The sequence below is a fragment of the Toxorhynchites rutilus genome, chromosome 2 (genome assembly GCF_029784135.1).
Source record: "Toxorhynchites rutilus septentrionalis strain SRP chromosome 2, ASM2978413v1, whole genome shotgun sequence".
In the NCBI taxonomy this organism is placed as follows: domain Eukaryota; kingdom Metazoa; phylum Arthropoda; class Insecta; order Diptera; family Culicidae; genus Toxorhynchites; species Toxorhynchites rutilus.
In genome coordinates this window covers 241,340,382-241,353,174 of record NC_073745.1, presented here as the reverse complement: position 1 = coordinate 241,353,174, position 12,793 = coordinate 241,340,382, and the positions used below count along the sequence as shown (strand labels likewise).

The window sequence follows — 12,793 nt, the reverse complement described above, 5'->3', positions numbered from 1 at the left end:
TTTCCTAAAAATGCGTCGTACCCTAACAAGGTCCCGCTAACACATTTGATGGGAATATTTCCGGTCAACTGAGCCGGAAGGGATACGAAAATCGATGTGAACTTTATCTGCGTGGAAATAGCAAAGGTACAACACTTGATCAAATATATGACATGACCGTGGGTGTTGAGATTCGACACAGCTAAGATGGCAATAATTTTATACCGATTCGTTTTCCCGTCACTTTGTGACTTACGTGACACATAGTTTGTTTACATATAAGTCAAATCCTGTCAAGACAGAGAATTGATGGATAATTCTGCAATTGCTAAAAGAAAAAAAAATTTACGTAGACCTACGTCTTTCAGGAAGGGTACCAAATCAGAAAACAGGTCACGTTTTTATGAAATAAAGTTAACGTTAATAACTATTTTCACTGTGAACGAATTCTCATAATCTCCTACCAATCGAATCGGAAATTCTCTAAGATTTCTTTGATATGATATACATTACAATTCGCTAATCTCTAAACGATTTAAATTCATGAAAACTTGAAGAACTTCTTTTTTCCCACACATTTATTCTGCCGATTTGTGTGCTAACCCTACCCGTATTTCGAATGCTTATAACTCGAACATTTCTACAGGCCGGAAAGTCCATCACAATTAATAAAATGTTATGTATCATTAGACAAACAAGTGAATAACTGTAAAATATCAAGCGTTATCTAAACGTCCTAACTGTCAAGATTCGATTTGCCCGTTTTACGGTTTCCCCAACATAGACTTCTAAATCGATGTACCTATGGAAACCGCTTTGAAAATATACATGCAAGTCGGGGGTATTTTTGTTTCCACCGAGCTGTGTTTCCCTAACACGGACTTCAAAATCAATGTGCCTGGGGAAATCTACTTTGTCAAAACACGCAAGTCGGGGACATTTTCTCCCACTGAGCTGTGTTTCCCTAACATGGACTTCAAAATTAATGTGTGTGGAGAATCCGCTTCGCAGGTACATTCAAGTCGGAGGTTTTTTTTTGGTATTGAGTACTTTTATACTCGCTTTTCGTTGTGCAGACCAGAATATGTTTCCCTAAAACGTACTTTTAAACTGAGAAGCCTGGGAGAATCGTCACTTCAGACACTAGAGGTGAATGAATTTTCGAGGTTCGAGAAATACGTAAACATGAGGTGTGCAATAATTTCAGAGGGAAATGTAAAATACAATGATCGTTTGACAATTCTTCCGTTCACATATTTTGGTAGTCAAAGGCATCATATCAAACGTAAAAGGACGTTCATCAAATTTATTCGTAACGAAGAACATAATCTATTACAAAAAATTCGATGCATTCTAAAATAATATTCGAAGTAGTAAACAAGTGTATTGCATAATATATTTGCGTAGTTCTACGTCGAAAATATGCGGTCGTGTCCTAGATACAACCCCTTACATTTTTTTTGGGAGCCCGATTCCTAGTTAAGTTTCCGGTAGTGTAACAATTTGGAACAATTACAGTTTAAAGTGAACGACCGGAACACTTCTGCAGTCGTTCATAATCCCCTACAAATCATTGAATTTCGCGGTCAATGGTCGATCCTTGTAGGTATCACGACCGTTTGTCTCCTCCAGATCTTGAGTTAGTAGAATAGCGATGTTGATGATGGTGACAGGTCTGGATTTAACCTTAATGGTTATGAGTAACAATTAAGCGATATTATTTCTCATAATTTCAAGCAATCGATCAACTTTCGGATTAGAAAATACAAACCGTTGATCAAATAACCAAAACATTTTTTTTTGGTTACTCAGCTGCTTCTGAATTGGCGAACCTTGTAAATAAGAACATAATGATATTTGTTTCATCACACAGATACCCCGATTAGAAGCAAAAATAAAAACAAACCCAGATTCATCCCACTCGATTTACCAGTTAATGCTACGTACAAAACAAAAGATGATGTTTTTGTTCACTCCACTGAAACCAAAACAGAGCCTAACGACGAGGGTCATGTTATATGGCAAGCTGACAGCAGGTCATTTATTATCGCTAATCAGAATCTTGCCTATTTGCCTGGAAATTGTTCCCACAGCGCGTGCGAAGAAAATAAATGCGGAGAAAGAAATATCTTGTCAGTAGCACCTTTTATCCATCGTAAATGAAAGGTATATTTGATGAACGCATGATTCCCATTTGTCTACTTGTAGTGATAAAACACGTTGTCTGGTTCACGTAGTAGATTAAGAGTGAGTCATTAATTTCACAGCAGACGGTTCCAACGAGGTGACAATACTTCAATTAGGAAGAACAGTGTTTACTGTTTAGTTCTTGTAATGAGCCCAGTTTTGAAGTGCCGAAAACCGGAATATAAAAAATGAATCTGCTCGTTGCATTCAGTACACAGTAGGTCATTATTTGACAAAAAGTAGGGGTGGTAAAAATTAAAAAATGTTGTAGTACGACAAACTTTGTGACGTAGGACTACGTCTTTCGAGAATATATGGGGGGGGGGGGGTATGGTGGTTACAAATTGAAACACGAAAAGGATACGGTAAAAAGAGGAGAGCTCCACATGGATCGAAACTCTCTGATCGTGATAAGCGAGGATTAGTTAGAATAGCTTCGAATACCTCAAAATCGCTTATATAAATAAAACAATCTTTGGATTTAAATGTTTCCTGAGAGAGAATTCGTCAAGTTTTGTAAAAATTCCTTACATAAAGAATGCTAGAAAGACTAAACTTTCTAATCTTACACCATCTCACATCGAAAGATGTCTGAGTTTTGCCAATGCTCACATGAACCGACAGAGGGACATGGTATGTTTCGACAAAGAATGTTTTCAAAAGAAAACATTTGCTATATACCATAACGAAGAGTTCTTCAATGTAAAATGACATTTTTTTTATTTTTTATTTAACTAACTTATCTTCAGTGACAAAAGTGGAAAGGCTACCAATTATTGACACATAAATTTGCCGATGAATTTTTCATTGTTAATACTTATGAATTTTGTAATGGTTTTATAGAAACTGAACAGCTGAAATTATTATATTTGGGCCCAATAAATATACAAATGACTCTTTTGAACGTAACATATTTTGAACGAAATATTTTTATTCTAAGCGTTCAACAATTTATGAAAAAATCTTGTTGAGATTGTGTTACAATGAAATATATTCAAGGTAGTCTTATAGGAGTTGGACAGAGTGTATGTAGCGGTGGGTGTGAATGTAGGGATCCTAACTCTTGTATTGCCATTGTAGTAGTGCGATGTTATTATCGTAAGCGCTTAAGTATCCGGATTTCGATGCATTACGATGGATGATTCAGTTGGGCACGTGTAAGTTGTAAAGAGATCTCGTCTACTGTTTTGCTTTATGAACCAACAGTGTACAAACATAGCAGAACTATAACAAGCCAACGACACCAAAGAAATTCCATCGTTTGCCTAAATAAGCAATTATTTTTCCCGTATCTTTCATTCCATTCCATGCATTCGATCTGATTACTCCGGACACCGATCTAAAAATACCATTCTCTCATCGAGGCCGCATAAAGTTCTATCGAAGAAAATATAGTATCGGAGTCATTCGCGGATGCTCTGTTGATAATTCAACTGGTTTGTCGGCCGCTCCGCTATACGATGTTTTAATTTAATTACTACCTAAATACACAAAAAGCAGTAACAATTGTTACGAATCAACTCTGTCAACTATGTCTATTGTTAAATAAAAAAACTGATCTTCAGTCAATTCAGAAAATAACCAATACTTCAATACTTTCTACCGCTGTCATGAATTATCGCTAAATTATTCACAACATCAATATTTGTCCGACTAATTTGTTTGGTAATTGATGTTTTGTCACTTTAACCCGAAATGAAAACAGGTTCCGGACTGCAATGATGATGGTTTGCGTGTCGGATTCGGGTCGACAATAATGTGACAACACCAGGTTGACTAATCGCACTGTTTTGACCTCCATTAACTTGTAATAATAATCTGTAAACTGGATAATGATGATAACCAAATGTCCTCCTTCTTCCATCTTTACAGGAACAGGCAAAGCTCGATGCTAACAAGCAGGCGACCAGTCCCGACGATCTCGACGATCTCAGTCCGATGCCCCAGACGGCGGTACCACCGGTTCGGAGGCGTGGCGGAATCTCAGCGGAACCAGTCAGCGAGGAGGATGCCACTAGCTACGTCAAAAAGGTTGTCCCCAAGGATTACAAAACAATGGCGGCGCTGTCCAAAGCCATCGCTAAGAATGTACTTTTTTCCCACCTGGATGAAAACGAGCGGTCGGATATCTTCGACGCAATGTTCCCGTGCACTTTCCTACCGGGGGAGTCCATTATCCAGCAGGGTGACGAGGGAGACAACTTTTACGTGATTGATATTGGAGAGGTTGAGGTGAGTGTGTTCAATATGATTTAGTAGCCACGTAACTCAAACGCACATATAGCTTGTTACTCGATTAATAACGACATCTAATTGGAAAATAATGAATTCATATTTACTATTCTCAAAATTTCATTTCTAACAAAACAGAATGTTACCTATATTCTGATTTATTCAAAAGTTAAAGTAAAAAAAAACTAATAAAACTTAAAAAAATACGTAACGACTCTGTTGTTGTTAGCATATAGACGACGAAAACTAGATGGGAATATGAATGAAAATATGTTTATGATACGCCTCAATTATGTGTTTTGCGTTCTTCTCCCCCGCCGCATTACTCCACAGGTCTTCGTGAATAATGAACAGGTGACGACAATTGGCGAGGGCGGCAGCTTTGGCGAGCTAGCCTTGATTTACGGAACGCCGCGCGCTGCTACAGTACGTGCCAAAACCGACGTCAAGTTGTGGGGAATCGACCGTGACAGCTATCGGCGAATTTTGATGGGGTCCACCATCCGGAAGCGCAAGATGTACGAAGAGTTCCTATCGAGAGTTTCTATTCTAGGTGGGGTTAGATTTGAGTTTCGACAGGAAAAATATGTGCGAATTGATGAGATGTTTCTTTGTTTCGCTTTGCAGAAAGCTTAGATAAATGGGAACGTCTCACGGTTGCGGATGCGCTAGAACCTGTCACTTTCGAGGATGGAGAAACCATTGTGAAGCAGGGCGAGCCAGGAAATGATTTCTATATAATTGTGGAAGGATGCGCCACCGTCAGACAGAAGCGAGATGAGGTGAATATAAATTAATCACGATGTCTTCTCCTTAATTTTGCACAGGGCCTTCATCAAGCGATGCTAGCTTTTCGGGAAATGTGCAGAAGATGGAAAATGTGAAATAAATTACATCATGTCTGAACTGCTTCCATTGAGAGAGTGGAGTCGAAATTATTCAAGAATTGATCGAGACACGATGTTTTATTAAAGTGTAATTACATTCTACAATATGTTCCGAATTCAGGTTTCATGTGAAAGTTTCCGGCTATAGTTTCCAGATTCAGATTTTAGATTAAAATTCAGATTCCGGATTCGGATTGTGTATATATGTATATATATATATATATATATATATATATATATATATATATATATATATATAATAATAATATATAATATAATAATATATAAATAAATATATATATATATATATATATATATATATATACATATATATATATATATATATATATATATATATGCATACATATGTCATTCGCCTCCCTTACCGCATCCAGTCAGGTTGGTTGATGGAAAGTATGTTTCTGACGTGATAAGTTTCCTGTTAGTTGCACATGATCAAAGAAAATGTAAAAGTAAACAGTCTTTTTGATCGTAGTTTTATATCATTTTTATGATAAGTGGAAAACTATAAATTAAACTCTTTCGTTTCAAAGCAATATCGAAAGTCCTGAGAAGAACTGGAATGGTTAAATGGGTTGCGTGCTAATGTAATGAGGTTTCAGTCGGATGTAGTAGTTGTTAACTTTTTGGCAGCGGTAGTTTTTTTTTCGGAGTCGCTGCTGCTTTCCTTGGCTTTGGCATCTTCGGCTTCTGTGCGGCTTCTGTGTATTGGTTGATGTGAACAGGAGGACCAGCAATGCACACCAGAAATACATATGTTTATCGATCTGAGCGTCCAATGAATGAGAATGAGAAATCTGACTGAGTAGCAGCAGCAGCAGTAGAGAAAGAGAGCATGCCTGAAACTCTCTACTCATGATGTTTATTGTTGCCAACAGTAGTGGACCGATGCGAGACACAGCTCGATTGTTGAGGCTCAGCCTTGATGTTTACCGCTGCTGCTGCTGCTACTGCCACTTATGTGAGACACAGCTCAATTGTTGGCCGCTCAGATTCGATGCTGCACTTTCACGATGCCAAGAAACGTTCTCGCACTTCTGACGAAGAAAGCGTGCCTGAAACGATCCGCTCGTGATGCTTGCTGCTGCCACTAGTAGTAAACCGGTTTCAACAACCGTTGCTACTGTTTGCCGCTACTTATGCTGCCATAGAAGCTCGATGTGAGACACAGCTCGCATTTTGACCGCTCAACTTCTATGCTCGCCTATATATTAGCCGCTTTCACTGTTGCTGCTCTCCACTTGTTGTTGTCCGTTCCACGTCCGTTGTAAGAATGAATGAGATCCACGAATGCTCCTTGCTTTTATATCATTTGGTATGTGTGATGTAGGCGCCTCCTACTCGATTGCCATGCAGCTTGCCGGTGAACGAACGAATCGGGCGCGAAAAAGAAATGACGTCAATTTCGACCAATCAGGACTGGGTATCTCTGTTTGGATAGGGGTTGAATTTTTTCAATTGTTCGATAGTTAGTTATATGATATATACTATTTTATTCAATGTGAAAAATTGTTATAGAGTGCCGTAATCGTTTGATTATTTATTATTTATTATTTATTATTTATTCATCTGACTTTTTGTAGTCTTAATGAACTAAGATGGGGAAAAACCAAATAGAGGAGGCCAAAACCCCATATCTTTTCATTCACATGCAAAACATATATAAGTATAAAAAAAAAGTAGCACATTTTGAACACAACAAATATAAAAAAGTAAATAATAATAGGCGTCAACTGTGGTCAAATCATAAAAAAAAATAACAAAAAACTAATTGGGAACTGGGCCCTTGTCCATAGTTAATGTCGTTGTCAGTGGTTCATCCTATTCAGTTCTGTGAGTCTGTGTTTGAATGCGGACGCAGTAGAGCCAAAATCAAAGTGAGCGAAAACTTCATTGAAACTTGCCGACATGAATCGCACAGGGTCATGGAGGCCATACAAAGTATTTCGGGGCTCAAGAAGCAGAAAGTTTCGTTGGCGAAGCAGTCGTTCAGGAGCGTAGATGTTAAGCTGTCCTAATAATTCCGGTGCGTCAGCTTCTCCGTTGAAAATTTTTGCAACAAACACAGCTTGGTCAATACTCCTTCTCTGTTCCAATGTCTGCAGTCCCAGCAATCTGCATCGATCTTCGTATCGGGGAAGGTTCAATGCATCTCGCCACGGAAGACGTCGGAGGGCATATCTAACGAATTTCCCCTGTATTGCTTCGACTCTTGCGGTCCATGTTGACTGGTATGGGCACCAAACTACAGAGTTAAATTCCAGAATCGATCTCACCAGAGTGCAGTATAGAGACCGGAGGCAAAGTGGGTCGTTAAACTCTTGGGATATTTTAAACATGAATCCCAGCTGGCGGTTAGCTCTAGAAATAATGTCGTTGTAGTGTGATCGGAAGGTGAATGCTGAGTCTAGGATGATCCCGAGATCATGAACTTGATATACACGATCGAGAGACTGTCCGTCAATTGCGTAATCGTACTCTGTCGGATTGAGCTTGCGGTGGAACGTGATAACGTTGCATTTATGAATGCTTAGCGTAAGCATGTTCCGTGTACACCATTCAGTGAAACGATTCAGCAGCCGTTGTAAAGCGTAACAGTCCTCAATACTCCTCATGACCATGTAGATTTTGACGTCGTCAGCGTAAAGCAGTCGATAGCCGGGTGGTAGTATGACAGATAGCTCATTAATAAATATTGAAAATAGCAAGGGGCCCAGATTGCTCCCTTGTGGCACGCCAGATAAATTCGAGAAATGTTCCGAAGTTACCGACCCAATGCTAACAGTGAGCCTACGATTTAAGAGGTATGATTTGAACCAGCTGATAATATCCGCGGAGATACCGATTCTCCCTAATCGTTCCAACAGTATTCCATGATCAACTCTATCGAAGGCAGATTTCAAGTCTGTGTAGACGGTGTCGACTTGGGCACCAGCATCAATGTTTTTTATACAAAAAGAGGCGAACTGAACTAGGTTCGTGGTAGTTGACCTTTTCGAATAAAACCCGTGCTGATCCATGGCAATGTAATTCTTGCAAGAGTCGAAAAGTAGGTCGTTCATAAGAATTTCGAAAACCTTGGAACAGGCGCAAAGCGAAGTTATTCCTCTGTAGTTCTCAACATTCTGCCGATTCCCTTTTTTAAACACAGGAAACATGATAGACGTCTTCCAGCTTGTGGGAAAACAGCGTTGCCTTAATGACAGATTAAAGATGGACGTGAGTGGAGAAACCAACTCGTCACAACACAACATGCAAACATCTCATCAATCCATCATGAAATGAATGAGTAACAAGCGTTGGAAATTGGACATTTTTCACGATGCGATCGATTTTCATTTTTCAATTTGTACCCCAATATGTTCCCGAAAGACGTAATCCTACGTCAACAAGGTAACTTACATCTTAGATGCGCCAAGAGGAACTGGGGAAATTTCTCGCATTAAATTGATTCAGGCAATGGTTCGATCAATGAAATATCCTCAACTATCGCTCAATCTGGAATAGTTGCTACATTGTTATCAGGTGAAGGGCTGTTCATTTATCTTCGAAGTTGCCATTAAACACGCAACTCATCGAGACTTCCACGTGCAATATTTCATGATCAATTATGGGAAAAATATAAAATAAAATTATTGTTTGGGATGAATGTACGAATCACTTTAGACTTAACCGATCGTTACGAGATTTGCGTGGAAACGATGGAACGGATATCACACACAAATATCAACATTGACATATGTGCGCCAAATGATCGCTGTCTAGAGTGAAACCAAAAAAAATTGTTTCTGAATCAAATCATTAACAAAATTTTGCATTAGACGAAAGGTATAGCCTAATGCAATGTTACATGTTACTTTTAAAGCCAACGTCAAATGTATCACTAACAGAAAAGTGATTGATGTTTTCTATTACAGAGGCTTTGAACTACAAAGTTCGTTCGCCCGTAGCCTCGAAAAAGAGCAATCAATCTATGGAGGGTCCTGGAATTCAAAAAGATCGTACGCTTGATGAGCGGACGAGCAGCTATCTAGGCTACGGAGATCTCCTTCTACTAACAGAAAATATGTCACAATCACTTAATTCATATCTCCGTTCGATGCGACGTGACATGCTGCAAACATTAGTACTTACTATGATATTTGCAGCATATTTTTTTAAACACTATAAAAATCCTGTTTTTGGCACTTTTTTGAATTCGACACAAAAAATTTAAATAATTTTTTTTTGTCAAAGTAACAAAATAATCTTGTGAAGAATTTATTGGAGTTTTCAAACTGCCTTTCGATTTGCGATGCCATGGTTTTTTATTGAATAGTTCATCATCCAAGATGAAGTGGTAATTTTTCATTCAAACTGAAATATCTCTGTATGGAAAAATCCTACAGGAACGTTCTAGAGATCAAATGAAAGCTGGTTGATAAGGGTAATTTAATTTGCTGTTGAGCTGGTTAGCAAAAATATGTGTTAGTCCACAAAATATTTGAAAAACAGAGAAAAATCGATTTTTCATTTCTTCCCTATATTGTTGCCCATTATACTTACACACACACCAAGATAAAAATATGTACATAAAATGAGGGGCTTAGAATGAAAGGGGTGTAAGTGATTTGATCGATTTCTCTACATCGACTCTCTCTTTGGGTCATAACTTAGTTGCAGTGTTTGCCAAATGATCCACTCATTGAAAAAATCGCTTTCGTTCGTTCAAATATGATCTTTCAGGAAACATTTCCCCCAGCGGTATTCTTTTGTTGTTATGTGTTGCAAATCACGACACAAAAGAGAACGAGACAACTCTGCATCGGCTCGCACTTTATTGCACACCAGCATGCAAGCAAAGCTACCATATACGCTTTCGGTGCAGAAAGTTTATTTTCTTCTTTGCCTCTAACATATACATATCGAACCTCTCCATGCATCATGAAACAGCAGGATCGTACGGACTACGCAAAGCGAAAGATTCATATTCAGCTAATGTAGCAGATCCTGATTTTTAAGTCTCAGAGAGTGCAAACTATATGATTATTTAGCTCGATAGAGGCTAAGGGAGGGTAGTCAGATTATATTTTCCATTTTTAACGCCGCTATCCCTTGAAATATGTATATTCATATAGACCGCATAGTTTTACTAGCAACACCGCTCCAGTGAGAAGCAAAAACTCTCGCGTTTCATCTCTTTTCCCATTCGCTGCTCTCCGCAAATGGTGACTAAATGATGACGTAATTTTTCTTGTATCATTTATTGCTTTGCACTTTTCTGTGCAGTGGGTTTCGCTATAGTAAAATGGGACGATATATGTGGTTCAAACTTGTATGCAGGCTACGAAAATGGTATGAGATGTTTGATACAGTTCGGATATGCAATCAACAGTCTTCGTTCCTCTCTTAGTTTAATCACTAAATATTACACAAGTGATTACTGACATTCATACAAGTATCTGAATGATCCTCTCATATTTGGTTATATGTTCGTGAGAGTTTACTTGCATGCCACATTGTGTATCATTCGATTTTGATCGAAATCCAAACACTGCTTAGCTGCAAATACATTCCCAGCTGTATTTACCAATGTGGAAAATAGGTCAGAACCTCATCTATCGGATTCTATAGCAAACTTAAATTGGAAAGTTTTTGCAGTTGAGTTATTAACTAAATAAAAAGTTGATGAAGAGAAATCGATCAAGTCAATTACACCCCTTGCATTCTGAGCCCCTCAAATATTCTAATTCCTGAAATTGTAGCTTCAAAATGATGTACATTCCATCGATATGCGTTGATTTTTCACGAACTTACAGCATGTCAAAAATCACTTTAAATTTTCGACTTCGCACTCTGTTCCACTTTTTTTTCATCGTTGTAATTGCGAAGTGAGCTGTTCAATGGTTAGTTTCAAAAAAATGTATAATTTTCTTTATTCTAATAGGTGCTTAGAAATATTTCCTGTCAATTGAGGCAAATATTTCGGTGATCTATCGAGAAATAGCGGTACAGGGAAACTTCGATACAACGTACCCTCGTTATAACGTACCCTCGATATAACGTCACTCGATATAACGTACATTTCACCTCGATATAACGTACACATTTCCAAAGTGTAAAGGAAAAATTTTTTCAATATTTTTTTTTCTGATTTTTGAATGAATTATCTGTATTGTGATGCTAAAACAAGTTTTGTACCTTCAATCAATCCCGAAATACAGCTGGTGTTGTGATTCCGGATTCTAAATGAATTAAGCTTTAATCAACAGTACGAAGGGAAACATCATGAGAAAGGCTGGCTTCGTCTTCTGATTGAAATTATTCATTAACTGTACTAAAACAGCAACACAATAATGTATTATAGACTACGTTTGTGAGTACTTTATTATGCTTCGATATAACGTACAATTCGATACAACGTACAATTTTGAAAGTAAAATGTACGTTATATCGAAGTTTACCTGTACTTATATCGAGCGAACGAGCGCTGCATTTGATTCGTGTGTCACGTGTATGTCAGAGTCTTTTGAGGAGCAACTGAAATGCTTGAGAAAAAAAATAAGTTTCTCATATGAAACAACACTTACTTGTTGGCAACAAAATCACACTGCTCTTTTACAATATCTTCCATTCTTGTATCGAGCTTTGTTTGTAGATGTGGTTTATATAAGCATTAGGAATGAATGTTGTCTGCTCGCTATCTGCTTTGAGACATTGATTTCGAATCGTGGATGGCTTATTTATATCAAATGAGTTGAAAAAGGACAGAAAGGAATATATTTGTTGTCCGTTATTCACTGTATGGGTCGCTAAGCATATGAATTGACAGTAGAACCCATTTCTTTTCGGCCACCGGACTGAACAATAGCTTATAAATTGGTGCCCGCTCGGAAATCCATTTAGTTATAATCAGTGGCGTCGACTGGGGGGTGCGGCGCCACCGGGTACACGATTTTAGGGATGCAGAAACACTCCATACATTAACAGATACTTCACCATTTGACATAAACCATATATCATATACACTATATAGCGAAGAGTAAAGGAGTGCAACCATACACTTCCGCCCCGGGTGCAAAAGCTCCACTCGACGCCACTGGTTGTAATTGCGAAGTGACAGAGAATTGGTCTCGCTCGCTCGCATAAACATTATGATCTTCTCCCAATCCCATTTCTTTTCTGCCATTGGACTGAACGGTGGATTGTAAGCCGGTGTCCGCTCGGAAATCCATTTAGTTGTAATTGTGAAGTGACAGAGAAATGGTCTCGTTCGCTCGCCTAAATACTACACTATCCTCTTCCAATCTCATTTATTTTCTGTCTCCGGAATAAATGGTGGCTAATAAGCCGGTGCTCGCTCTCATAAACACAATGGCTCTTCTCTCACAATCCCATTTCTTTTGTGCCACCGAAGGACAGAAAATCCATTTGGTTGTAATTGCGAAGTAACGGGGAAATAGGCTATCAATCTCATTTCTTTTCTGCAACCGGACTGAGCGGAGCGG

At 38.4% G+C, this 12,793-nt stretch overlaps 1 protein-coding gene across 4 annotated transcripts in view; it reads left to right on the top strand.

Annotated features, from left to right (window-relative positions):
- Positions 1–12,793, top strand: part of LOC129764148 (cAMP-dependent protein kinase type I regulatory subunit) — a 159,563-nt gene that overhangs the window by 138,242 nt on the left and 8,528 nt on the right. For all 4 annotated transcript variants that reach the window (XM_055762965.1, XM_055762966.1, XM_055762967.1 and 1 more), the window contains 3 exons: positions 4,039–4,398; positions 4,732–4,951; positions 5,026–5,180. In XM_055762965.1, the coding sequence (XP_055618940.1) occupies positions 4,039–4,398; positions 4,732–4,951; positions 5,026–5,180 (735 nt within the window). The remainder of the gene's footprint in view (positions 1–4,038; positions 4,399–4,731; positions 4,952–5,025; positions 5,181–12,793) is intronic.